This window comes from Lontra canadensis, unplaced genomic scaffold (assembly GCF_010015895.1).
Source record: "Lontra canadensis isolate GAN:19392208 unplaced genomic scaffold, GSC_riverotter_1.0 scaffold14, whole genome shotgun sequence".
Classification (NCBI taxonomy): Eukaryota; Metazoa; Chordata; class Mammalia; order Carnivora; family Mustelidae; genus Lontra; species Lontra canadensis.
In genome coordinates, this window is record NW_022631008.1 from 25,883,144 (window position 1) to 25,908,174 (window position 25,031).

The 25,031-nt window shown below is 35.9% G+C and overlaps 1 protein-coding gene across 3 annotated transcripts in view; it reads right to left on the reverse strand.

The window, feature by feature from the left end:
- AK9 (adenylate kinase 9) overlaps positions 1-25,031 on the reverse strand; it is a 118,134-nt gene that overhangs the window by 28,609 nt on the left and 64,494 nt on the right. For 2 of the 3 annotated variants that reach the window (XM_032858298.1, XM_032858299.1), the window contains exons 21-28: positions 21,246-21,335; positions 20,351-20,554; positions 19,884-20,005; positions 13,131-13,343; positions 11,388-11,648; positions 10,342-10,466; positions 7,121-7,340; positions 3,451-3,516 (exon numbers count right to left, since the gene is read on the reverse strand). In XM_032858298.1, coding sequence (XP_032714189.1) covers positions 3,451-3,516; positions 7,121-7,340; positions 10,342-10,466; positions 11,388-11,648; positions 13,131-13,343; positions 19,884-20,005; positions 20,351-20,554; positions 21,246-21,335 — 1,301 coding nt within the window. The remainder of the gene's footprint in view (positions 1-3,450; positions 3,517-7,120; positions 7,341-10,341; positions 10,467-11,387; positions 11,649-13,130; positions 13,344-19,883; positions 20,006-20,350; positions 20,555-21,245; positions 21,336-25,031) is intronic. The other variant, XM_032858301.1, reaches the window with a different exon arrangement.

Below are 25,031 nucleotides of genomic sequence, written 5' to 3' on the forward strand. Positions count from 1 at the left end.
ATGTGGGACTCGATCCCGGGACTCCGAGATCATGACCTGAGCTGAAAGCAGTCGTCAGCTCAGGTCATGATCTCGGAGTCCCGGGATCGAGTCCCACATCGGGCTCCCAGCTCCACGGGGAGTCTGCTTCTCCCTCTGAACTGAGCCACCCAGGCGTCCCGACTGAAGTAATTTCTAATGTTAAAAATGTATTATCTGCTGCAAAAAATTCAGACGGTGAGGGCAATGATTTTTGTTAAGGAGGAGAAGACAAACCTGGGAAGGGCTTTATTAGCATATGGTTTCCCAATTAGTTGTCATGTCAAGGTGAGTCATGGAGCTGCACATTCTATACAAAAGGCAAATGGTGAAAAGTCCTCTGGTTCGGTTGATGAAAGTAGGTTCCAAGGTCTATGTAGAGTCAGAATGGATTTGAGTCAGGGTGTCCCATTAACTGATTATGGCAATCTCATTGGGGTGAGCCTTGAGATATTATACGTGTTTAGTTTTTCTTTATCTGAGGCAGTAGCAGGACATACCATAAAATTCTCATCAAAGAAGTTAAGAAAATCCATACACAGTATTCATCTTTGATTCATTAAAAATTTCAAGAACTTTCTTCCCAATGTCAGTTTGTATAAATTAATTGTATGGGGACATATAGCCAATTTTGTCAACGAGTAAGTCTTAGGAGAGCTAACTTACAAAAACCTACTTAATTAAGATAGAATATCAAATTTTTGAATGAAAATTAGTAAAAAAAAATCCCATCACTCTAATATTAACAGATAGAAAAATTATAAATTAAGAACATTTAAAATTTATCCTGAAAACGGATTCTCTTAAGAAAAAGCAGGTTTCCTGGGGTCCTGGGATCCAGCCCTGCATCGGGCTCTCTGCTCAGCAGGGAGCCTGCTTCCCCTTCTCTCTCTGCCTTGCCTCTCTGCCTACTTGTGATCTCTCTCTCTCTCTGCCAAATAAAAAATAAAATGAGCATAGCTGTTGCAAGTAAAACAATCACTTAAAAAGTATTAGTCTGTTTGAAAATGTATATATATATGTATATATATAATGACATGTATATGTTACTCTGAAAGTTTATATAATATATAGTTATATAAATACAACTTCCACACACTCACATATGTAATTGCTTGACTTCCTTTGTTCTTACAGCTCTCTCAACATGTCTATTAATATAATTTAAGCTATTGTTCTTAAAAACAAGGTATACATCTTTTCTGCATAAAAGAATTATAGTCTAGGTTTTCATGTCTTTTATATAAATTATCTTGGCTATATGACTTTTTAAAAAAGATTTTGTTTATTTTTTTGACAGAGAGAGAGACAGCGAGAGAGGAAACACAAGTAGGGAGAGTGGGAGGGGGAGAGGTGGACTCCCCACTGGGTGGGGAGCCAGATGTGGGGCTCGGTCCTGGGACCCTGGGATCATGACCTGAGCTGAAGGCAGACACTTGATGACTGAGCCACCCAGGTGCCCCTCAGCTACATAAAAAAAAAAAAAAAAAAAAAAAAAAAAAGTAGGTTTAACTAAAAAATAGCAAAGAGGAGAAATTAAAGTATTATTAACTCAGGAAACTAGATATTAATATTTTTTTCATTTTACAATTAAAAAATCCTAGGTTCAGAGATATTAAGAAACTTGCTCAAGGTTATACAATAGCAACAAAACAACTGTTGATTTCCTACCATGTGTCAGTATTGTGTTAGGCACTGGGGAGCCAGCAGTGAACGGAGTCAGCAAGAACTAGAGAAAGGATAACAGTCTAGTTCAGCTCAACCCCAAAGTCTGGACTTTTTCGGTAATATGTTGCTGAGACATGAGGGGTGATTCCTTTTTTTTTTTTTTTTTAAAGATTTCATTTATTTATTTGACAGAGAGAGAGAGCGCACAAGAAGGGGGAGTAGCAGAGGGAGAGGGAGAAGCTCTCGCTCTGCAGGGAGCCTGATGAAGGGCTTGATCCCAGGACCCTGGGATCATGACCTGAACCAAAGGCAGATGCTAAGCCAACTGAGCCACCCAGGCACCCCTATTGGGGTGATTCTTAAGGGGACCACTAGGGATTCCCAAGGGCTAAAGGTAGTAATTATGCGTGAGCCCACGTTAGGATGTCTGGATTGTTTTATTCTTTTAATCCTAAACATCAGAGTAGAATTTCAGAACATGTTGGTTCAGGGAATGAAGAGTAGAATGCAGCCAGAAACTTCTGTCCCTTCTGTTCATGGCTGAACACCTAGTGTCAGGCATGCAGTGAGTGCTCCATTAAGGTTTGCTGATGGATCAGTGAAGATCAAGGCCAATAATGGAGAGGAAGGTTCTTGTGCCTTAGATGGCGCCAGATGGCTCTAGGTCTAATGGTTTTTGATCGACTTTTGGTTGTAGATATTTTGTTTGGACAAAGAAACAATTGTTCTGGCCCCCTATTCTGCAATGTTTGGACCCTCAGTTATGGATGCTGTGTATCAGCAGGCCTCTGTACTTAGTCCAGCACATCCATACCAGGGGGAGACACGGTTCCGTGGGCAGCAAGTCCTATTTCCTGGGATTCCTCTTCTCTCCTTCCCCTTGTTGGGTTGAACGTTTTTATATGATTGGAAATCAGATCACAGGAGAGTCAGTTTTGAAAAGATGGTACAGGGTGCTTTATGCCAGAAGGAAATGGCGGAAGGCAGGAACCCTCTTACTGTTTGCCTTGTCTATTACAGGGGTTACATGTAAACTGACTGCATAAATACAAGCCGCCAGTAACTTCTTAGAACTAGCCTGTCTAGTCACATCTCTTTAAATTCTGCACCCCTGAGTAAGCTTGGCTGCAGCACTGGTGTCAGCACGGTCATTTAGGGATCAGCTCCTCTCCAAACAAAACAAAATCCATGATCTTTGAGGTTTATCTTTTTCAAGAATCAGCAGATGGAGAAAAGGAACTATACTGAGTATCCTTGCACAATATATAAGTCTGAGAGTTCACAGGTTCTGCCTTGTTCCATTCTTTATCTCAACATAATCTTTACTTTAGGGCCAGCAAAGCTTCCCAGACTCCCTGTCTAGACCTCAATCCCCCAGACTGCCTTCCTGGGGGCATGGGTTGCAAGTGTGAAAGGCAGAAATGAAAATCCAAAAGAAACATAGTTTAATGTAGTACTATATTTTGAATTCAATTTTTTAGACTTCTTCAGTGGTTTTCCTTCCTTTAAAAAAATGTTCATTTTTCTGATTATAAAAATAATGAAGGGTCCTTGTAAGTAATTATGGAATACCAAAAAATATAAAGAAAAAAAGTGATACATAATCTTACTACTCAGACATAAACTCTGTGTACTTCCTTCAAGACTTTTTCTAAACATCTTTTTATTTTATGCTGTTGATATGTAAAAAATATATATAATATATAAATATTATATTATGGATATTCTGCCTTTTTGAAAAAAGCAACCATTTTATTTACTTACCTCCACTTTATGTCTTTTTTCTCTCTCTGCTAGAAGTTCAGCCCTTCTTTTAGAAATCATATCATCCTGTCATAGAAAGAGACATTTAAACATTTTAATGGATAATGATGAAATTACTTTTTATGTATTAGTAAATATATTTTTTCCCAAAGTGGGAATAGCATTTGGAGGGAAGGATGGTAAACTTTCCAGAAAATCTCGTGATGGTGGTACTTATGCTACTACATCCTGTACTTCTGCAACTTCTCATTAGCTATTTCCTTCCAGAGGATAAACAGCACATGGGGGCAGCCATTCTTTCTACAAACATTAGAACACCTTTTTGAATTTATTATTTATTTGTTTGCCTTGGTAAAGGGGTAGATTATGTACATGGAGAAATAGGGAAGCACTTGGAAGCAATTTGTTGAAAATGTTTAGTAATCTTTTATCATACTAATAAAATACAGCCTAACAACCTATTAAATAATTTAAGTCATAGTATCTCTCAGAGCTGGAGTTAATTGATTAGCTTATTTATTGACAAATAGCTCAATGCTTCCAATCTTGGTTTTGTTCTTTTGTTTTGTGTCGTTTTTGGAAACTCTCATTAGTAATGAAATACATCTCCCTGTACCTTCCTCCTACCAACAGTAGTTCATTCCCTGTGGCCATTTGGAACACCTACAAGCTCCCTTCAGTATGAAAGCCCTTCACATTCTTTAATGCTGCTCTCATGTCCCATCTTTGCCTTCCTAGTTACAGATTTGAAAGCCTCAATATTTTTGCCCTAGTCTAGATTTACAGATTTGCCCTTTCAGGACATGTCTTATAAATGGAGTGAAACACATAGTATACACTATTTTTTTTTTTTGACTTGGCTTCTTCCATTAAGCATAATGATTTTCATCCATGTTGTAGAGTGTTATCAATAGTTTGTTCTTTTCAACTACTGAATAGTATCCATTTTATGGATATACCACACATTCATTCATTCATCTGGCTTTGTAAAATTGTAAGATATTTAAAGTATATCTTGTGACGGTTTGATATAGACATACATTGTGAAAGGACTCTTTCCACGCAATTAATGAACACATCCATCACCTCAATATTTACTTTTTTTTTTTTAGTGACAGCATTTAAGTTCTATTCTCTTAGCAAATTTTGATTATACAGTATGATGATAATATCAACTATAGTCACCATGTTATACATTAGATCCTCAGATCTTATTCATTTTATAGCTGAAAGTTTGTACCCGTTACCACCTTCCCTGTTTCCCACACCCCGCAGTCCCTGGCAACCACTTTTCTACTCTCTGTTTCTATGAGTTTGAATTGTTTTAGATTCCACATATAAATGATACCATTTACTATTTGTCTTTCCCTGTCTGGCTAATTTCACTAAGCTTAATATCCTCAAGGTCCATCCATGTTGCAAATGGCAGGATTTCCTTCTTCCTCATGGTTGAATTATGTCCCACTATACAGACAACCACAACATCTTTTTTATCCATTCATCCATTGACATGTTGCTTCCATATTTTGGCTATTGTAAATGCTACTGCAATGAACTTGAGAGTTCAGATATCTCCTCCATATCCTGTTTTCATTTCCTTTGGATACATACCCAGAAGTAGGATTGCTGGATCATATGGTAGTTCGTATTTAAACATTTTTTAGGAACTTCCACACTGTTTTCCTCAGTGGTTGCACCAGTTTGCATTCCCACCAACAGTGCAAAATGTCTCCTTTTCTCCACAGTCCAGCCAACATTTGTTATCCTTTGTCTTTTGATGACAGCCGTTCTAACAAGCATAAAGTGACATCTTATTGTGGTTTTGATTTGCATTTCCCTGATGATTAGTGATACGGAGTACTTTTTCCATGTACCTCTTCTCCCTTTGTATGTCTTCTTTGGAAAAATGTCTATTCAGATCCTCTGAATTTTTTTCAGATTTTAATCTATTTTTTTAATCAGATTTTTTTTTTTTTTTTTGCTATTGAGCTGTATAAGGTCTTCATATTTTGTGGGTTTTCCTTGATGGCTTCCTTTGTTGTGTGAAAGCCTTTTAGTTTGATGTAGTCCCCATTTGTTGACTTTCGCTTTTGACGTCAACTAAAAAAATAATTGCCAAGACCAATGTCAAGGAGCTTACCCCCTGTTTTCTTTTAAAAGTTTTATGGTTTCAGGTCTTATGTTCAAGTCTTTAATCCATTTTGAGTTGATTTTTATGGATAGTACACAATAAGGTGCCCAGTTTCATTCTTTTGCATGTAGCGGTCCAGTTCTCCCAGCATCTACTGAAGAGATTATCTGTCCTCCATCATATATCTTTGACTTCTTTCTTATAAATTAATTGACAGTATAGCCATAGGGTTATTTCCGGGCTCTCTGTTCTGTTCCATCGATCTATGTGTCTAGTCTGCTATTGAACATCTCTACTGAATTTTTCAGCTCAGTTACTGTGTTCTTCAGCTCTGTGATTTCTGTTTGATACTTTCTTATATTTTCTCTCTCTTTCTTGAAATTCTTACTTTGTTCATGCATTGTGCTCCTGACACTGTGAGCATCTTATGAACATTATTTTGAACTCTTTGTCAGGTAAATCAGTTATCTTTGTTTCAGTAAGCTCTATTTCCTCTTCTCTTTCTTCATTTTCTTTGACTCTGTGTTAGTTTCTGCTCATTAGGTAAAGAAGCCACAACTCCTAGTCTTCACAGAGTGGTTTTGTGTAGGAGATGAAACTTATCAATCAGCTTGGACTGAATTCTCTCTCAAACCTTCGTGATTGTTTAAGTCACTTTCTTTGTTCTCCGTGGCTCCCAGTCATTGAGCATGTGCCACAACCTGTCAGTGTCCCAAAGGGGAGGGTCACACACTGGATAGATGGATTGGAAGCTGGACCCCCGGGTAGCAACTTTTTTGATGTAGGTGATACGGGTATTTTCTAATTTGTCAGATGTGTACGAGTTGCTCAGCTAATTTCTGGATTTCTTTCAGAGGGAATTGCTTCATGTAGCTGTGTGTGTGGGAGGAGATGAAATCAAGAGGCTCTTATAACACCATCTTGGGTGGGATCCCAGGGTATACTATCTACCACATTTCATCTATCCATTCATCAGCTGATGGCTATTGGGTGTTTTTCCCTTTTTGGCTGTTATGAATAATGCTGTTATGAACATTTGTATATAAATCTTTGTGTGGATCTGTTTTCATTTCTGTTGGATAAGTTCCTAGAATTGGAATTGCTGGATTCCCTATGACACTTTTGAACATTTTATGTAATACACCTCCGATTTCAGTTTTAGAAAAGATGTCCTAAACCATTATCTAGATCTTGATGGATGGCATCGTCATTCCAGGAACTAGTGAAAAAGCCACTGAAAAGTTTAAGTCTTATGTTGTCCCTCCCACTTTGGTCCTATGTCTGATACAGGGATATGTTAGTGCTGCCACTGTCTTTAATTTTATTTGCCTAGGACAGAAAAACATTAACATATTGCAAATCACAGAGGCCTCAAATAATTTTTAACTATTTAATTATAAATAGTATTAATATTTGATTAAAAGTGTTTTCATATTGACTGTGGTATTAAAATCAGAAAACTGCATTTTTGTGAAGACCATTATAATTTGAATAGATGCTGAACAAATTTATTCCCATATATTTTTACTGGATACATACCTTGATTTTTGCCTTCAGTTCTTTGATGAGATTTTTCCGTTCTAATTTTTTCTTTTGTTTCTCTTTCCACTTTTCGATTTGGGAAGGAAGGAGTCGATTAGAAATATCTTGATCATCAACTTGTATATAAACAGCAGCATCTGGGAAAAATCCATGTTCTCCCAGAAACAGAGCCTCCTCAGGATACCGTGGGAATCCATCTAATATAAAACCTGTGGAACTTGATAGAAATTTCATAATTTATTTGCTTAAAATATTATATTACAAGTATTTATTTAAAATGAAAAAATATTAATAAATCACAACTTTATATAAGATGTGCAATAAATAGTTTAAAAAGTTTATTGTGGTATCTTTTATTTCTTGTGATATTTCTACTTGTGTAAACATGGTGTGTCTTCTCCCAAATGTGTTGAATTTATTAAAATGTTAATATTTTATATTTATGCTTATATTATAGATAAGTTCTTTTAAATTTAGTCTTAATATTTGATGAAAAATTAAGAGAAAATAAGTTCTCTGCTTGGGAGGAATGCCCTGCCTAATGACTTCACCCTTAGGTAAAGGTGGCTTTGGCCAGCCCAGCTCTTGTGGGAATCCACTTTGTGTGGTTTTTCTTCTAGTGATATTTCCTTTCATGAGACAGTTTGTACCCCCTTCCCTGGGTCCCCTTATGATCAATGATAATTACTAATGTATGCATATGGCTTATATGTATAAGATGACTATGTTCAAATAGAATTGTAAAACTTGCCCAGGTATGAAGAAACTATAAGGATCAGAAAAATAACTGAAATGTGACTACATTTTTATCATTAAACAATCAGGCATTAAGAACTTGGTTTTATTTATTTCAAAGAGTCAATATTGGTTCCCTTTTGAATGAGAATATATCCTGTTTATCTAAAATTTGGCTTGTTTTTGATATTTATATTTAAACATGTTTTCTTCCTCATGGGACTTTTATGAACATTTCACAGTTTGAGTCCTTCTCTGACATTTTAAAATATTTCTTATAGAATTAAGTGGGCAAATTTTTATATTTTGGCTGTAAGATGTATGCCTTTTTCTTTAGAGATGCCTTCAGCATTGTTTCGTCATTGAGGAACAATTTCATGCCTACTGTTCCAGCTGTCCCTTCTTTGTCAATGCCTTCTAAATCTCTACCTCCATACCCAACTTCTCTTTTCAGTTTCAATTCAGAATTTTCAAAAAGCTGCTTAATTTATTCATTGAAGTGCCATTCAAGAATTATATACACATCACACTGTCAGAAATTAGACTCACTGTTACCCTTTCATACTGCTCTTGCTTCTGATTCACTGGTATTCAGGTGTCAAACTTCAGAGACATTTGGACTGGCCCCCAAACCCCTCTTGCTTCACACATATAAGAGCTAAACCCTGGCATGTCCTCTTCTATACCCATTTCTAACATTTCTATTTTCATTTCTACCATTACACCTTAGTTCACCTTATATCTTATAATATCTATTTATATAGATACAGATATCGTATTATCTCTCTCCAGGACTCATGCAATAGCCCTTTAAAAATGTGTTGATTTTTTCCCCCGATTATAAAAGAAATAAATCTTACTTTAGAAAAATTGGGAAATAGAGAAAAAATGAAAAAGGGCAATATTATCCATAATCTCACATCCTAGAGATTACTGACATTTTGTTTCGTTTCTTTCCAGCTTGTTCCTCATGTGTCATCTTGCTATTATAAATAACTTTGTCTTTTTAAACTTAATGTTATATAATAACATTGCTCATGCTATTACAAATTCTTCATTTTAATACATTTTAATGGTTACATAATACTTAACTATTTTATTTAAACTTTTTACAATTTCACTTTTAACTTTTTTTTTTTTTCTTTAGAGAGCCAGAGAGAGATAGAGAACAAGGAGAGGGAGAAACAGACTCCCCGCTGAGCAGGGAGCCTGATGCTGGGCTCTATCCCATGAGACCATGACCTGAGCTGAAGGCAGATACTCAATCGACTGAGACACCCAGGCATCCCTCACTGTTTTACTTTTAATTATTCAACTCATATGCTTTTTTAAAAAATGTTAATGTATGGTGTGAGGTCAGGAACTAAATTAATGAAGAATAATCCATGAATGACTACATTGGTTTTTTTGTTGTTGTATTGTTTTTTAAAGATTTATTTATTTACTTGAGAAAGAGAGAGCATGAGCAGGGGAAGGGGCAGAAGCAAAGGGACAAGCAGACTCCATGCTAAGCCCCAAGCCTGAAGCAAGGCTTGATCCCATGATACCAAGAACATGACCTGAGCTGAAATCAAGAGTCAGATGCTTAAGAGAGGGAGCCACCCAGAAGGCCTGCGTGACTACATTGTTGCAGTCAACCTGCCTGAGTTTGCCACAACTAACGAGCCAATTTAAGCAACAGGAAGTTAAAATTAAAGTTGGTGGCCAATAACCTCACTCAGTCATTTGGGCCACGGACTAGGTAAAAGACTGCCCAGAGGAGCACTGGGACTGGCCAGTTACCTGAATTCTCGATAATATAGTTTCTTCATCTCCAAAGTGAGATAATAAAAGTTTCTATTCCACTGGGTAGTTGTAAGAATCAAGTAAGCTAATGTGAATAAAATATAGTAGAACAGTATCCGGCACGCAGTAAGTTCCATATAAGCATTGCTATTATTGATACTATAATAAGTATCATTTCTCTTTTCTTCTGACAGATACCAAAGCAAACATTCTGATTAGGAAATTACAATGAAGTTTTAAATTCTGATGTCATGGAGATTCTTAAATTTGTCCTGTCTGAGGTCAAGCTTGTTCCTGGATTTTAAGAAAGGGATAATGCTGTGGACAGTTATTAAGTGGTCTTAACTGTAATTATTGAAAGACTCCAAGGAAAAAAGTCCAGCTCACCATCAGTGTACATGGATTTAGAATATGGATAGTCAACCATGATGACACAATAGAATCATCTGGGGCACTCTCAAAAATACAAATGCCTGGGTCTCAATCTCACACTGCTAAAAATTTTGATTCAGTTCTTTTGGGGAGGAGGGCCCCTGGCATCAGTATTTTTAAATTAATTACTCAAATGTTCATAATGTGTAGAATCACTAGTTTATAAGTAAAAGAAAAATATTAAATTTATGCTGGATTACATTTTTAACTTAAGAATAAAACAAATAAAAGTCAACAATTGTATAATTCTATAAAAAATTAGATACCGTATTGGTTCCTTAAGCCACCACTCAGAAAGAATTGTTTCAAGAATTTCAGGAGGTAATGGCTCATTTTCCGTTAGATTTAATTTGATTGCTTCTTCTTCTTCTGTAAATTGTACATCTGTAGGCTAAAAACAAAAATCAGAAAACAAAAAATATTCAAAAATTCTGTATTAATAAATAATAGTCTATTACATAGTTGATTAGGACAAGAACTTCTTGGTTATTTTTAATATGGCTGCTTGTTAACATTTTAAAACTTAAACTTTTTTCTTTAAATTAGTATTTAATATGGTTTAAAATATTAAGTTACATATTGTAGCTAAGAGCAGTTACTAGAGATTAGCATGACTGATTTTCAAACATGGACTCAGGACTGATTTTCAAACATGGACTCTTCACTTTTTTAGTTCAATTTATATCACACACACACGAAGCTTAACTAATTTTTTTCATTTATTTTATAATTCTTCAACCTAGATCCTAATTAAAGGATGGGCCAGCCAGGCAGTCATCTGGAAAATAATGTTACATCTGGGTCCATTTACAAGGGATCATTTGAGAAGGAAAGGGTCGGGTCTTACTATATCAGAAATGGTTAAAAATGAGTTAGAATTAAGAACTTTCTCTTTACAATCCTAGAAAGAAACCATCGAAGAGTATATAAAATGTCTTATAATGCATCATTAGAAATTAATATATTGAGATCTCTGCTGGTGCTGGGACAGATTTTTATGATATTTGATTAAAAAAAAAACAGAGAACAAAGTAAAGGAAGACCTTATAGTCTATATCAGACATATCAAATAGCAGAGTCCCAAATAAATGTTGTGTGACAGTCTTGTCAGGCAAAGCTATTCAGATTTTTATTGGAGTCATGTAAAACTTAGCATTTTGTATTCTAGATGAGCATATGGGGAGGATGACATATGGGGACTAATTTTTTTTCTTCTTCCTAGAAACTTTAGTTTTGTACTTCTTATATTCTACTTCCCAAAAGTAATACTAGTAAGCATAATTATTTGCAAAGAGAGTATTAATGTTACTACCAGCTTCTTTGTATTTTCTTCTTCAATCTTGACATTGGCCTGAATTGCAAGTTCTTCAAGTTCTTGTTTTGCAAACCGTTCTTCATCAGAATCTTCCTCAAATTCAGTTCCAATTTTCTTTTCGGTTTTGAGCATTAGTTTCTCTTGAAGAAATTCTTCAAACTGAATGTGGAAAATGCCCCATTTTTCCGCTAACTGTCTTCCACAGACAGTTTTGCCAGAACCATGGGGGCCAATAAGGCATATTCTTATTGGAGGAGCCTGCCACAGGGGGTGGATTGGGGAGAGGTAGGGTAGGAGGAGAGTGAAGACAAGGAAGTTTTGAGTAATTTAGAAAACATAAGGCTTATTAGTTGTTCTCCCTAAAACTGAATTATCCCTTCACAACACCAATAGTGTCAGAAGGGACAACCATACACATATTTCAGTAGTCCTCTGGGACACCATATAAAAATTGAAGTTCATGAAAATAGCCCAAATTATTCAGAAGCATTTAAGTTGTGTTCTATACGTTCTGTTTAAGAAAGTTTTGGAATTAGGGGCACTGGTTGGCTCAGTCAATAGGACATGCAACCCTTGATCTCAGGGTTGTGAGTTCAAGCCCCACATTGGGTGTGGACCCTACTTCATTGGGAAAAAAAAAAAATGAAAGCATTGGTGTTCTCAAAAGTGTAAGTGACTATGTATTGTGATTAGTTTATTTTGATCTTGTAATCCCATGCTCAGGAATTATACTAATAAAAGAATTCAAGAGAAACAAAGAATGACATGCCCAAAGATTTCGTAAGTATTATATCATATCCACAATGACAGTGAAAATGTATAACAATTAGATGTTAAAATGGTTTATGAAACTGTTGGAGCATCAGAGGACTATGTAGAAAAATATAAGCTTTCATTGATAAATGTTAAGTGAAAAAGCAGATTATAAAATATTACGTACCCTGGAAAGAATATACACCCATGTGGAAGAGGGTGAAAGTAAAATTTTAAAAATGAAGGTTTTTGTCTAAAACTGGTGCAATTATGTGTGTACTTTATTTTTAAAATGGATAAAATATTACCACAATGTGTTCTTTTATTATGGTATTAAAATACACATAACATAAAATTTACCATTTTAACCACCTTTTCAGTTTAAATTCAAATATTTTATTGAGATGGTATACTTAAATACCATAAAATGCACCCTTTTAACGTATATAATTCAGTAGTTTTGAGTATATTCATTTTAGCCATTTTTAAGTGTATAAATCAGTGGCATTAAGTACATTCACAATGTTGTACAACCATCACCACTATCTGTTTCCAAAACTTTTTCATCATCCCACACTGAAATTCTGTACCCATTAAACAATAACTCCATTCTCTTCCCACCTCCTGTCCCCCTCACCCCTCCCCCAGCTGCTAGTGATCATTATTCTATTTTCTGTGCCTATGAAATTGCCCACTTAACCCAGCTGGCTCTTAAGGTAGCAAGCAATAAATGCAGCTGTCTCTTTTTACTTCAGCTAAAAAGACAGTATGTGTTGGTTTGACACAAGTCATTACTGCCAAAATAAAAAAAAGATAATTATCTTATTTATTTTTCAAGAAGTTGTTCTTGGAACTTAGATATTTTCGCCATGTTGTTATATCAGATTGGGGACTTCACTATTAAGTAAAATGATGAAGGTTGGCAGTAAGTCCTTGAAAAAGCACTCAGAAGCAATCATTAGGACTGGGTAGTCATATTGTTTTCACCTTTAATGGTTCTTTATGAGCCACATACTCCTCAGGATGCTCCAGAAACTTCTCTTTAGCCTCAGGACTTGAAAAGTAGTAGATCTTTTCTCGATATTTAGCTGCTTCTTCTGTGCTGCCTGGTTGTAGGATGAAGTTTTCTTTGAGAAACACAGGACAAAAGTGTTTTGTATCTCCCAAGTGCCTTCTCTTCTCTTTAATTCTATCTTCATTCTACAAATAGTATTCAGTGTGGAGAATAGTATTAAAAACATTTTGATGAAAGACTAAAAATTAAGTAAAAATAAATTAAAATAATGTATCTTGAATAATATTGAGGCTATAACATGCCTTCTTCCCCACATTTTAAAATTTATTTCTTTTCAGCGTAACAGAACTCATTGTTTATGCGCCATACCCAGTGTTCCATGCAATACGTGCCCTCCATAATACCCACCAACACCTTAAACAATCCACAAAAGGTTAGTTCTTGTACTAAATTAAAATATCAGTTTCTCATATCCCTCTGAGTTCACATCTTGAATAATGTCTACTCCATAACAGTATGTCTTTAAAACACTCAACAATTTTATGTGTACCCTTCCAGACCCTTTTTTCAAAGTATATCCAACCAATATAAATATCAATGGGATAATATTTTACAAGACTATTCAACAACAAACCTCTTTTTTCCCTCCAAAACACGATATAATGAACAACTTTCTATAAAGGTGCAAAAATGAAACTAATCTATAATTTTCTTACACCATTTTTGTTGAATTTTTATATAAGAGCTATGCAAGTTCCAAAATGAGCTAGGAAGTATTGCTCTTTTTCTATGATTTGGAAGATTTTTTCTTTAAGATTTTATTTATTTATTTAGAGTGGGAGTCGGGGATGGGACAGAAGGAGAGGCAGAAAGAGAATCCCAAGCGGACTCTGTTCCGAGCATCATGTGATGGGGGCCTCAGTCTCACACCCCTGAGATTATGACCTGAGCTGAAATCAAGAGTCTGACACTTAATGAACTGAGCCACCCAGATGCCCCTGTGATGTGAAAATTTTAAGCAGCATAGGAATTAGCGAATCAACTAAGGTAGATTAGTAGTGATTTGTAATTCCCCTCTATCTTTTTTGTTTGTTCAGATTTTATAGTTTTTCCTAGGTAAATCTCAGTAATTCATATTTTGAATATCCTTTTTATCTTGGCTTTAAAATTTATCAGTATAAAGTTCCTATAATTTAAAACAACCCTGTTTTTAAAATTTGATTGTATACTCATTTTTTCAAATATTATTTGCTTTTTCTTTTTATCTAATTAGATTTGTTAGAAGTTTGCCTATTTTATTACACTTGCCAGTGGACTGACTTTTCATTTTTTAAAATTAGGTCTACTCCAAAATCAGAGGGGGAGATGAACCACGAGAGACTATGAACTCTGAGAAACAAACTGAGGGTTTTGGAGGGGAGGGGGGGTGGGGGGTTGGGAGGGCTGATGGTGGGTATTAAGGAGGGCATGTAGTGCATGGAGCACTGGGTGTGGTGCATAAACAATGAACCTTGGAACACTGAAAAAATAAAATAAAATTTAAAAAACATAAAAATAAAAAATAAAATCAGGTCTACTGTTTTTGTCTTGTTTTCCTATTTTGTTAATTTTTGCCTTTACTTTTCTTTCTACATTCTTTTGGTTTATTTTGTTGTGCTTTCTCCTCAGATTCTGGAGTTGAATGCTTAATTAATTTTCCCTGCTAATAAGTCCACCTCGGGTAGGGTTGCCAGACTTAAAAAATAAGAATGTGGGTTCCAGTTATATTTGAATTTCAGATAACGAATAATTTTTTTAGTATAAACTTGTACTACACATAGAAATTATTCTTTTATCTGAAATTCAAATATACCTGGGTATCATGTTTTTTTTAATCTGGCAACTATAATTTCTACTTCTGCCATACTATAAAGCGTTTATATGTGATTTTTTTTTTGAAGGGCTAGAAAACAATATATTTTTTTAATTTTGAAGCTGAAATGTATAACCTATCAAAATTAAGGATTTTGTTAAAGCTGAAATAAGGTCATGTGACATTTAAAATTGTGTTGAATTCTCAAACCTTTGTTCTCATTTATATGACTTTTTGAAATGCATTCAATTATAAAATGCAATTTATTTTAAATTTTTAAAAAATTTTAAATATTTTATTTATTTGAGAGAGAGAGCATGCACAAGCAGAGGGGAGGGGCAGAAGAAGAGGGAGAAACAGTCTCCCCGCTGAGCAGAGAGCCTGATGACCACATCATCATAAACCCTGAAATTATGACCTGAGTGGAAGTCAGACGCTTAACTGACTGAGCTACTCAGGTGCCCAAAATGCAACTTTTTAAAAAAGCATTGTGGAATTCACAGTAAAAATATATACTCTCAAACAATACTGAAAGTATAAGTTCTGACATTTGTGAAAGTCAGTATAATTTTTTTTCATGAGAATTTTATTTTTTTTACTTAAAGCATTTTTTAAACAATGTATGTATGTATTTATTATTTATTTATTTATTTGAATTCTAGTATAATTAACATACAGTGTGATATTAGTTTCAAGTATACAATATAATGATTCAACAATTTTCTGTTTCTCAGTGCTCATCAAGGTAAGTGCCCTCCTAATCTCCTTCAGTTATTTCTTCCATCCCCCCAGCCACCAGTTTGTTCTCTGTATTTAAGTCTGTTTTCTTTGTTTGTCTTTTTTTTTTGTCTTTGTTTATTTGTTTCTTAAGTTCCACATATGAATGAAATCATATGGCATTTTCTTGCTGTGGCTGACTTATTTCACTTAGCACTATATCCTCTAGCTCCATCCGTGTCATTGCAAATGGCAAGAATTCATTCTTTTTTATGGCTGAATAATATTCGTGTGTGTGTGTGTGTGTGTGTGTACCACTCCTTTTCCATTCATCTATAAATGGACACTTGTAAGTTTTCACTTCCCTGAATCTCCAGGGCCCCTGCTTTCCTCCCTCCCTGCTCCCTAAACAATTTTTCCTCTAAAACTTCCACTTACCTCTGTCCAAATCAGACTTCAGTTCACACTGGACTCTTTTCCCTATTAACGAAAACCTGTCCTTACCATTTTAGTGCCGAGCTTTGCTTATCTTTAACAGTGTAAAGTATCTTTTTTGTTGTTGTTTTAATTCACTTTTCCTTGAATTATAGTTTCACTGATATTCAGAACGCTGTTTCTTCTTTTTAATTAGAATTTGCTTTTTATATCTCAATCTATTTGAGTCCTTTTGTTTTTTCAGTTGTTTAATGGCTTTTGTTGGTTGACTCCAGTTTTTCCTTATAATAGGTGGATTTATAATCATCCCTAAATAAATTTTAGAAACAGAATGTGGAGTATGTGTGTAGAGGCGATGGGGTGAGGGTGGAGGTATCTTAGAACAAGGGATTCGGGGAAAATGGTCGTCTGAAGATACCCCCTTCCTCTCTCTCCACTTTCTTAGTCTTAACTGCTGGGGCAGGCAGCTGGAATCCATCAGCATCTGTGGGAAGGAAACTGTATGGCATTATTTACCACTATGGGCTAGATGAGTGCCTGGAGACAAACATCAGCGAGAACAGACTATTAAGATGTCAAGTCCTAGGAGGAATTTTTTTGCAGGGATCTCTGGATTTCCTGGAGAATGTTAGCATCAGCAACTACCAGGGAAATGCTTGTGGTCTCTCTGGCTCACAAAAGATCAAGAAGGAGCTATATGGGTGGGAAGAGTTCTCCCCAACCCTGCATCTGGGCAAGTATGAGAAATCCTATCCAGACTTGTCTTAGGCCTCAGCAATGAATATATACCTTATCTACCTCCATATTCCTGACCTACAGGGAAAGACCACTTGCCTCTTTTAATTCTTGAGAATGTTGTCACCTAAAACACTCCAGCAATAATCCTGAACCCCACTGAGAAAAAAAAAAGAAAAGAAAAGAAAAGAAAAGAAAAAAGAAAGCCACTACCCATGTAAGGGAGTCTAGCCAACTAAACGATCAATCAGATCAAATAGATCAACAGAGATGGACAGAACCCAATCTCAGGGTAGGAAAATAATGAAGACATTAATAGAAATTCAAATAAACACTAGAAAGAGTTTACAAGCACCAATAAAATATGTAAATGAGCCTAAGAAGAGAGTGACCACTTGTGGTAGAATTATGGTCCCTCAAAGATTCCCAGGACCTGTGAGTGGGTTACCTTGTGTGTATGATTAAGGATGTTGAGATGGAAAGCTCATCCAGGCACACCCAGTGTAATTAAAGGGCCCTTAAGAGGGAGGCAAGAAGGTCAAAGGCAGAAGATGAGATGATGGAGAGCAAAGGTTGAAGTAATGTGCTTTGAAGATGGAGGAAGAGGCCATATACCAGAGAATGCAGGTGGCCTCCAGAAGCTGGAAATGATAGGAAAATTTTCTCCTCTTGCAGAAGGAACTTAGCTAATACTGATTTCAGCCCTTGTAAGATTCATTTTAGAGAACCAACCTTGAGAATTGTATGATAATTGGGTTGTTTTAAGCCACTAACTTTGTGGTAATTTGTTACAATAGCAATAGGACTCCAATGAATGTCTAAAATGAGAAGACTGAATGGAAGACATGTCTACAAATATCTGAACAAAAAAATAAAGAAATGGAGAATTTGAGGGAAAAGATAAAGATATTTAGAGGATAGATCCAAGAGACCTAATTAGTATCAGGTATTATGGAAGCAAAAAAGGAAGAGATGGAGAAGAGGCCAGATAAAGAAAAACATCACATACAGATTTAAGGGCACCCCAAGTATAGGAAAGTTTGATGAGAAAAGACAAACACTTGGACATATCTTGGTATGATTCCTGAATTCTGGAGTGGTATTAGAACTCTTGTTCTTTCTTTCTTTTTTTTTTTTTAAGATTTTATTATTTATTTGACAGAGAGTGAATAGGCAGAGAGGTAGGCAGAGAGAGAGAGGGGGAAGCAGACTTCCTGAGGAGCAGAGAGCCTGATGTGGGGGCTCGATCCCAGGACCTGAGATCATGAGTGGAAAGCAGAGCCTTAACCCACAGAGCCACCCAGGTGCCCTTAGAACTCTTGTTTCTTTTTGTATTTTCTGATTGGCAAAAGGGAAATATCTTTGTTGTTGATTTTTCCTATTGTAAAACTGATACATTTCTAATGTTAAAAAATCAGATAATATAGCCAAGCACTTAAAAAATAAAAATTACTGTTAGTCCATCACTGAGAGATAACCACCATTAACATGTTTAACAGGTTGAGTGAGGTATGACTGACATTAAAATAGTGTACATATTTACAGTACAAAATTGGATAATTTTTGACAGAAGTATTCATTTGTGAATTCACCGCAACCAAGATAATGAACATATGCACGAATACCAAAAGTTTGCTCACACTTCTTTGTAAAATCTCTCCTTCCTGCTACTATTTGCCTCCTTCCTGCCGCATCCCCAGGCAACCACCACTCTGTTTTCTAGCACTAAACTAGTTTGCATTTTCTAAATTTTTATATAAATGGGATCATACAAGATATATTCCTTTTTGCCTGGCTTCTTTCTCTTAGCATAATTATCTTCAGATTCATCCAGGTTATTGCATGATGATTAGAAGGTTGTGAATTTCAGTCCCACCCTCAGCCTTCCAAGATGGGGTCAGGGAGAGGGGCTGGAAGTTGAATCAGCCAATGTCCAACGACTTAGTCAACCATGACTGTGTAATGAAGCCTCCATAAAAACCTAAGAGGACAGCTTTTTGGGCTTTTCTTTTAGAAGAGCTTCCATGTGCCACAAAGCAGGGCCCCAAGCTCCACAAAGACTGAAGTTTCTTTGTCCAGGAACTTGTCTTATGTATGGCTTTATCTGGCTGTTAATTAGCATTATTTATTATATCCTTTAATAAACCGGTAAATGTACATAAATGTTTTCCTGAATTCTGTGTGCTATTTTAGCAAATTAATTGAACTGAAAGAGAAAGTTACTGGAATCCCTAATCTGTAGCCCATTGGTCAGAAGCACAGGAAACAAGCTGGGGCTGAGGTGGGGGTTGGGGGAGAAGTCCTTTAGGACTGAACCCTTAACCTGTGGAATCTGATGCTATCTCCAGGTGGATGGCATCAGAATTGAGCTGAATTCTCAGACACCCTGGTGGTGTCATCTTCTGGAACTGCTTGGTGTGTTGGGAGAGAACCTCCTCCCATGTTGGAACTGGGTCTAGGAAGCTCAAAAGAACTGATAAGGCCTCAAATTAAAAGAATCTGTTTTCATTTAATTACTGATAGATATTTAATTGGGTGGCTATCAAATGAGAATGGTTCTTAAAATTCCGGTGCTAAGGGAGTAGAGTAGGGTCTGAAAATGACCTGTTTCTTTTGCAAATACTTCTCCTTACTATCACGCAAGTGGCCTCCCAAGGCCATTGCTATCTGTGTCTTATGTGAAACACTCACTTCCCTTAAATTTTGTCTCTAATACCTGTAGATATTTCCCATGGAAAAAAATTTAAAAGATTTCCCTTTTCTTTTTTCATGGGTGTAGTATGTTGTCTAAGAAGCCCTGGCATTTCAGGTGTCAAGTGAAGTTGGGTGGAGGCCAAGTGTGTTGAAAAATTTATAAAATAATTTATTTATAAAATTGAGGAAGCCTGCTTGTTTTCTTGGGGTCCAAAGTGCTAGTTACCACTCTGGATATACACACTTTCAATGATGTGACCAATGTGAATGAGCAATAATAAAGAAGTCATACCTCTTCTTCCTCCTCCTCTTCCTCTTCTATCTCCTCATCAGCTTCAGCTTCTGCCTGATAGTCTTCTGTTTCTTCATCATAATCTTCCATAGTTAACTCCCATGCAACATACTGGAAGGGTCCTGTAAAAAAAAAAAGTAACTTTTGGGAAGATATTTTTAGGATAAAAGGATATTAGCATATTACAGTAGTCAAAGATTAGGAAGAGTGATTATAATGATTGATCTTAGTTGAAAGGTGTACACACACAGGTCTTCACAAATTCTTTAAGTGATAGCTGGCTGGGTTGGCCAGTGCTCTTTGGGCCCCGTGCTGTTCTGATTAACAGATTTAAATATTTGAAGTCTTGACCCTAAATATACTGGATGCTTTACTTCATAAACCATCAAGAAGGGCTTCAAACTTTCATGATGCTTTTAATGATATAGTAATATTTTGACAATAACTGTTAAGATTATAGCTCTTACTTTCCATAGTCTCCACTACTTTTTGAAGTAGTTCCTCTGGAGTTTTGTCAGCAATCTCCAAGTTTAAAATTTGAATGAATGACTCTTTGATTGTTCCTTCCAGTTGTTTCCATATATAGTTGAAATGTTTAATCTTCTCTTTAATTGGCTCCATTTCAGGAACATCAGGATAAGCATCTTCTGGAAACTCAGGGAGTACAACTTCTGAGGTAAAGGTTAGAGGAAAGAAAAAAAATTCTTAAAATATTGTATCTTTAGCCATATTGCCAAAATAATTTATACTTTATAGTATTTTAAAAACATTTGAAAGAAATATACTTCATTTTCTAGGTAATAATATAAATGCATAAATTCATGTTTTAATTTATGCTTTGTTTTTTGTATTGGCTTAGATGAATTATTATCTACTAATAAGATAAAAATCATGGATAATTAATAAGAATTTTGTATGGCAACTTTAACTATTAGTAAAACATATAAAATAAAATTTGGTGAAGAAGAGTACTAAACACTGGCTACATACTTTTAAAAAAAGATTATTTATTTATTTATTTGACAGAGAGAGAGAGAGATCACAAGTAGGCAGAGAGGCAGGCAGAGAGAGAGAGAGAGAAGGAAGCAGGCTCCCCTCTGAGCAGAGAGCCCTATGTGGGACTCGATCTCAGGAGTCTGAGATCATGACCTGAGCCGAAGGCAGAGGCTTAACCCACTGAGCCACTCAGGCACCTGCTACATACATTTTTAATGTAATAAGCTAAATTAATTGCATATCAGCTGGCATACAGCATAGAAAGAAATAGGTAGGAAGTTGGTGCTATACTTAAAATAAGGGACTGGACCTTTCTAAAAGAATATGAAAAGTATTTTCACAGACCAACTATTTTTATAAGGTAACCTGTTTCAGGTAATTCTTTAGTTTCCAGGCCGTCTTTGGATCCTTTTGAAATTTCTGTTCCAACTGTGGTATCCTCAGCAGGCTCAACTACTTAAAAAAGAAATCTGATAGTTAGTGTTTGAATTTTAAAACATTATTGCTTTAGAAGTTTCTGGCACAAAGAAAATTTCAAAACACAGTTTAATTGTATATACTATGTCTAAGTGAAAATACAGTTTTCCTGTTAGGTAAAGTATGGCATTAAATATTTAATAATGTAGGGCAGAAAATGAAGAACACTTAACAACACATAAAAAGACATGGACCAAAATAATAATGGACACATGGCACATATAAGTCTGACAGATAACTATTGTTAAATATCACTCAAACTTCTGTTCACATGCCATCAGACTAGCAGTTCCTGATATTTCTTTTAATTTCTTAAATAGTCCTAAAGACCATTAAATGGCAAGGAAAGACAATGATATATCAAAGCCCCAGCTGTGGGCGTAAGTGTGGCAAAACTCAGGAGAATCTCCATAATATCACTGTTGAAGGTAGAGAGCAAACACTGTTTTCCTGTAAGACTTGCTTCACATGCACATTCAGCATAGATGGTTCAGGGAAGGAAGAACTAATTATCTATCTTCTCACCCCATAGTTCTTTCTAGTTCTGAGACACAAATTTTGTGTAGACCAAATTTATATTTGTATAATATTATATGAAATATAATATACATTATATATCTATCTATAGAATACATCATTATACCAATCATAATAATTAAGTTATAGAATTAGTTATAATAGATTGCAATTATTATATTATAATTATAATTAATTATATTATTCTAATATCAGAATAATATTCTACTAGAGTATTCTAATGGAGTATTCTAAATAACAGAATTAGAATAGATTCTAATTAATTAGAATATTCAGATAAATAGAATTAGAATATTCTAATATTCTAATAATGTGATACTTAATTGTATTTACATATTCAGAATAATAATGTATAATTAAATATAACAATATAGTTATATTAAGTCATATTTACATATCTAGAATAATATTACTCTAATATTTTAGAAATATAATTATATGATATATAATTATATTTACATATATATATAAAACACTGTAACACTGGAAACTGTCTTCCAAGCTAAAGTAGTAGCTGGGTCCTCTTTCTACAGAATTCTATAATTAAAACTCAAGAGAATAGGATGTAGAAGAAGACAAGCCTAGGGCTGCTCTGGTGGTAACATGTGCGATTGTTAGATGCTCAATTATCTAAAGAAAAGCATTATAAATGATGGCAAAGACAAGAACACCAAGAATATACAGAGAATTCTAAATTGTCTTAATTTCTCTAATTACAGTGCAAGTCAGAAATGATGAAGATTCAGCCACAGTCTAGAAGAGACAGACAAGATGAATACTTACTAAACATCACCACTTGAACTAGGTCATTGCACATTAACTTGACTTTCAGGTCTATGTTGGAGAGTACCAGGCAAAACATTAAAGTGAAAGACATATATGGATACGTACACGTACGTGTGTTGGGGGGGTTGGGTGTGGTTCTTATAAATACTCTACCTACCCTTCCTGTTGCCCTACTCCACCTGTATGATCTGAAGTCATAAGCTTAATGACCTGAGCCACCCAGGAACCCCTAGGTGATTCTTTTTAAAAAAATTATATTAATTTAAATTCTAGTGTAGTTAACATACAGTGTAATATTAATTCCAAGGGAACAATATGGTGATTTGACACTTCCATCTATTACTAAGTGCTCATCAAGGTAATTGTGCTCTTTATCCTTTTCACCTATTTCCCCCACCTGCCTGCCCACCTCTCCTCTGGTAACCATTTGTTCTCTATAGTGAAGAGTCTGTCCTTTCTTTTTTTTTCTCCTTTGTTCATTTGTTTTGTTTTTTAAATTCCACATATGTGTGAGATCATATGGTATTTGTCTTTTGACTGGTTTATTCTGTTTAGCATTATACCTTTTAGATCCAAATGGCAAAATTTCATTCTTTTTTTTAACGGCTGAGTAATATTCCTGTGTGTGTGTGTGTGTGTGTGTGTGTGTGTGTATCACATCTTCTTTATTCATTCCTGTATCAGTGGACACATGGCTGCTTCCATAACCTGATTATTGTAAATAATGCTGCAATAAACATAGGGGTGCATGTATCCTTTCAGATTAGTGTTTTTGTATTTTTGGGTAAATACCGAGTAGTGTGATTACTGGATCCTAGCATAGTTCTATTTTCAACTTTTTGAAGAAACTCCATAGTGTTTTCCACAGTGGCTGTACCGGTTTGCGTTCCCACAAAAAGGGCAAGAGGGTTCCTTTTCCTCCACATCATAGCCAACGCTTGTTGTCTCTTCTGTTGTTGATTTTAGTCATTCTGACAGGTGTGAGGTGGTATCTCATTGTGGTTTTGGTTTGTATTTCATTGAGGATGAGTGGTGTTGAGCAGCTTTTCATGTATCTTTTGGCCATCACAGACTTTGGTGATTTTGATGCGGATCATTTACTGTATATACAGGAGTCCTCTCACCCACATTCTGCTTTCTGTGGTTTCAGTAAATTGCAGTCAGCCACAGCCCAGAAGCAGATGACAAGCTGTCAGGTCAACAGTAGCCTCACGGTCACGCCACCATGTGTACATCACTCACCTCACTTCATCTCACCATGCTGGCACTTTATCATCTCACAGCATCCCAAGACGGGTGAGTACAGTACAATAAGTATTCTGAGAGAAAGAGACTACATTCATATCTTGATTTTGGACTTCCAGCCTTCCGAACTGTGAGAGAATAAATTTTTGCTGTTTGAAGCCACTAAGTTTGTGGTAATTTGTTAATGGCAACCCTAGGAAGCTAACACATTCCTCAACAGTCTTGTTGAAACCACGCATTGGAGAGCAATGTGGAATTTAGTGAAAATTCAGCAAGGGAGCAATGAAGGGGACTTGCTGTCATCCATCCTGTAGCAGACCCTGTTGGTGACTCACTCTTCTTCTTCCTGGCAGAGCCGGTCTTTTGTTCCAGTGTTTACCCTTCCCCTCATGGCTGAGGGAGGGCGACCCCACCTCTAGCTCCAGGAATTTATCCTGATTGGTATAAGCCAAAGCGTTGCTTCCTTTCTTTCTAATAGCAGGGGATGGAGTGTGACTATTGACTTTGAGAATGCTGAGATTTAGTTTAGCCTTATCTGGGGGTGGGGATCCTGAGCTCTGGCCTTTCTAGAAGTTACGTAAGGCTGACTGCTAGCCGGTGTCGAAGTTGCTGAGGCATCAACGACTTGCAGACACCTTGCTAGGCGCTTTACATAAAATGTTTCTATCCCTGTAAAAACAATGTTTGGTAACTATTTCTAACCCAGGTTAATGGAGAACTTGAGGTGCAGAACAAATGACGTAAGGTGTCATATAGCAGCCAAGGTGAAGTTTAAAAAGGGTTAATGAGATCATATGGATTACCTGCACTTAGAGAAAGCTTCAAACTCCCTAAACCTCTGGCCTCGCTGTCCAATCTCATCTTCCCCTTCCCTTTTGCTCGCTATGCTCTGGTCACACGCAATTTCTTCCTTGCCCATTGAGTTGTGCCCACCTCTGAGCCTTCACAGTGGAAAGATCTTTGCACAGCTCCTTTTCAGTCTTTCTGCCTTGCCTCACCTATCATTTTCTCAGATGACACTCTTCCTTGGCCATAATGTTTACTCTTGCTTCTTCCTTCCAAATTACCCCGCTGGCCTCCAGCTTGCTCATTCACTCAACAAATATT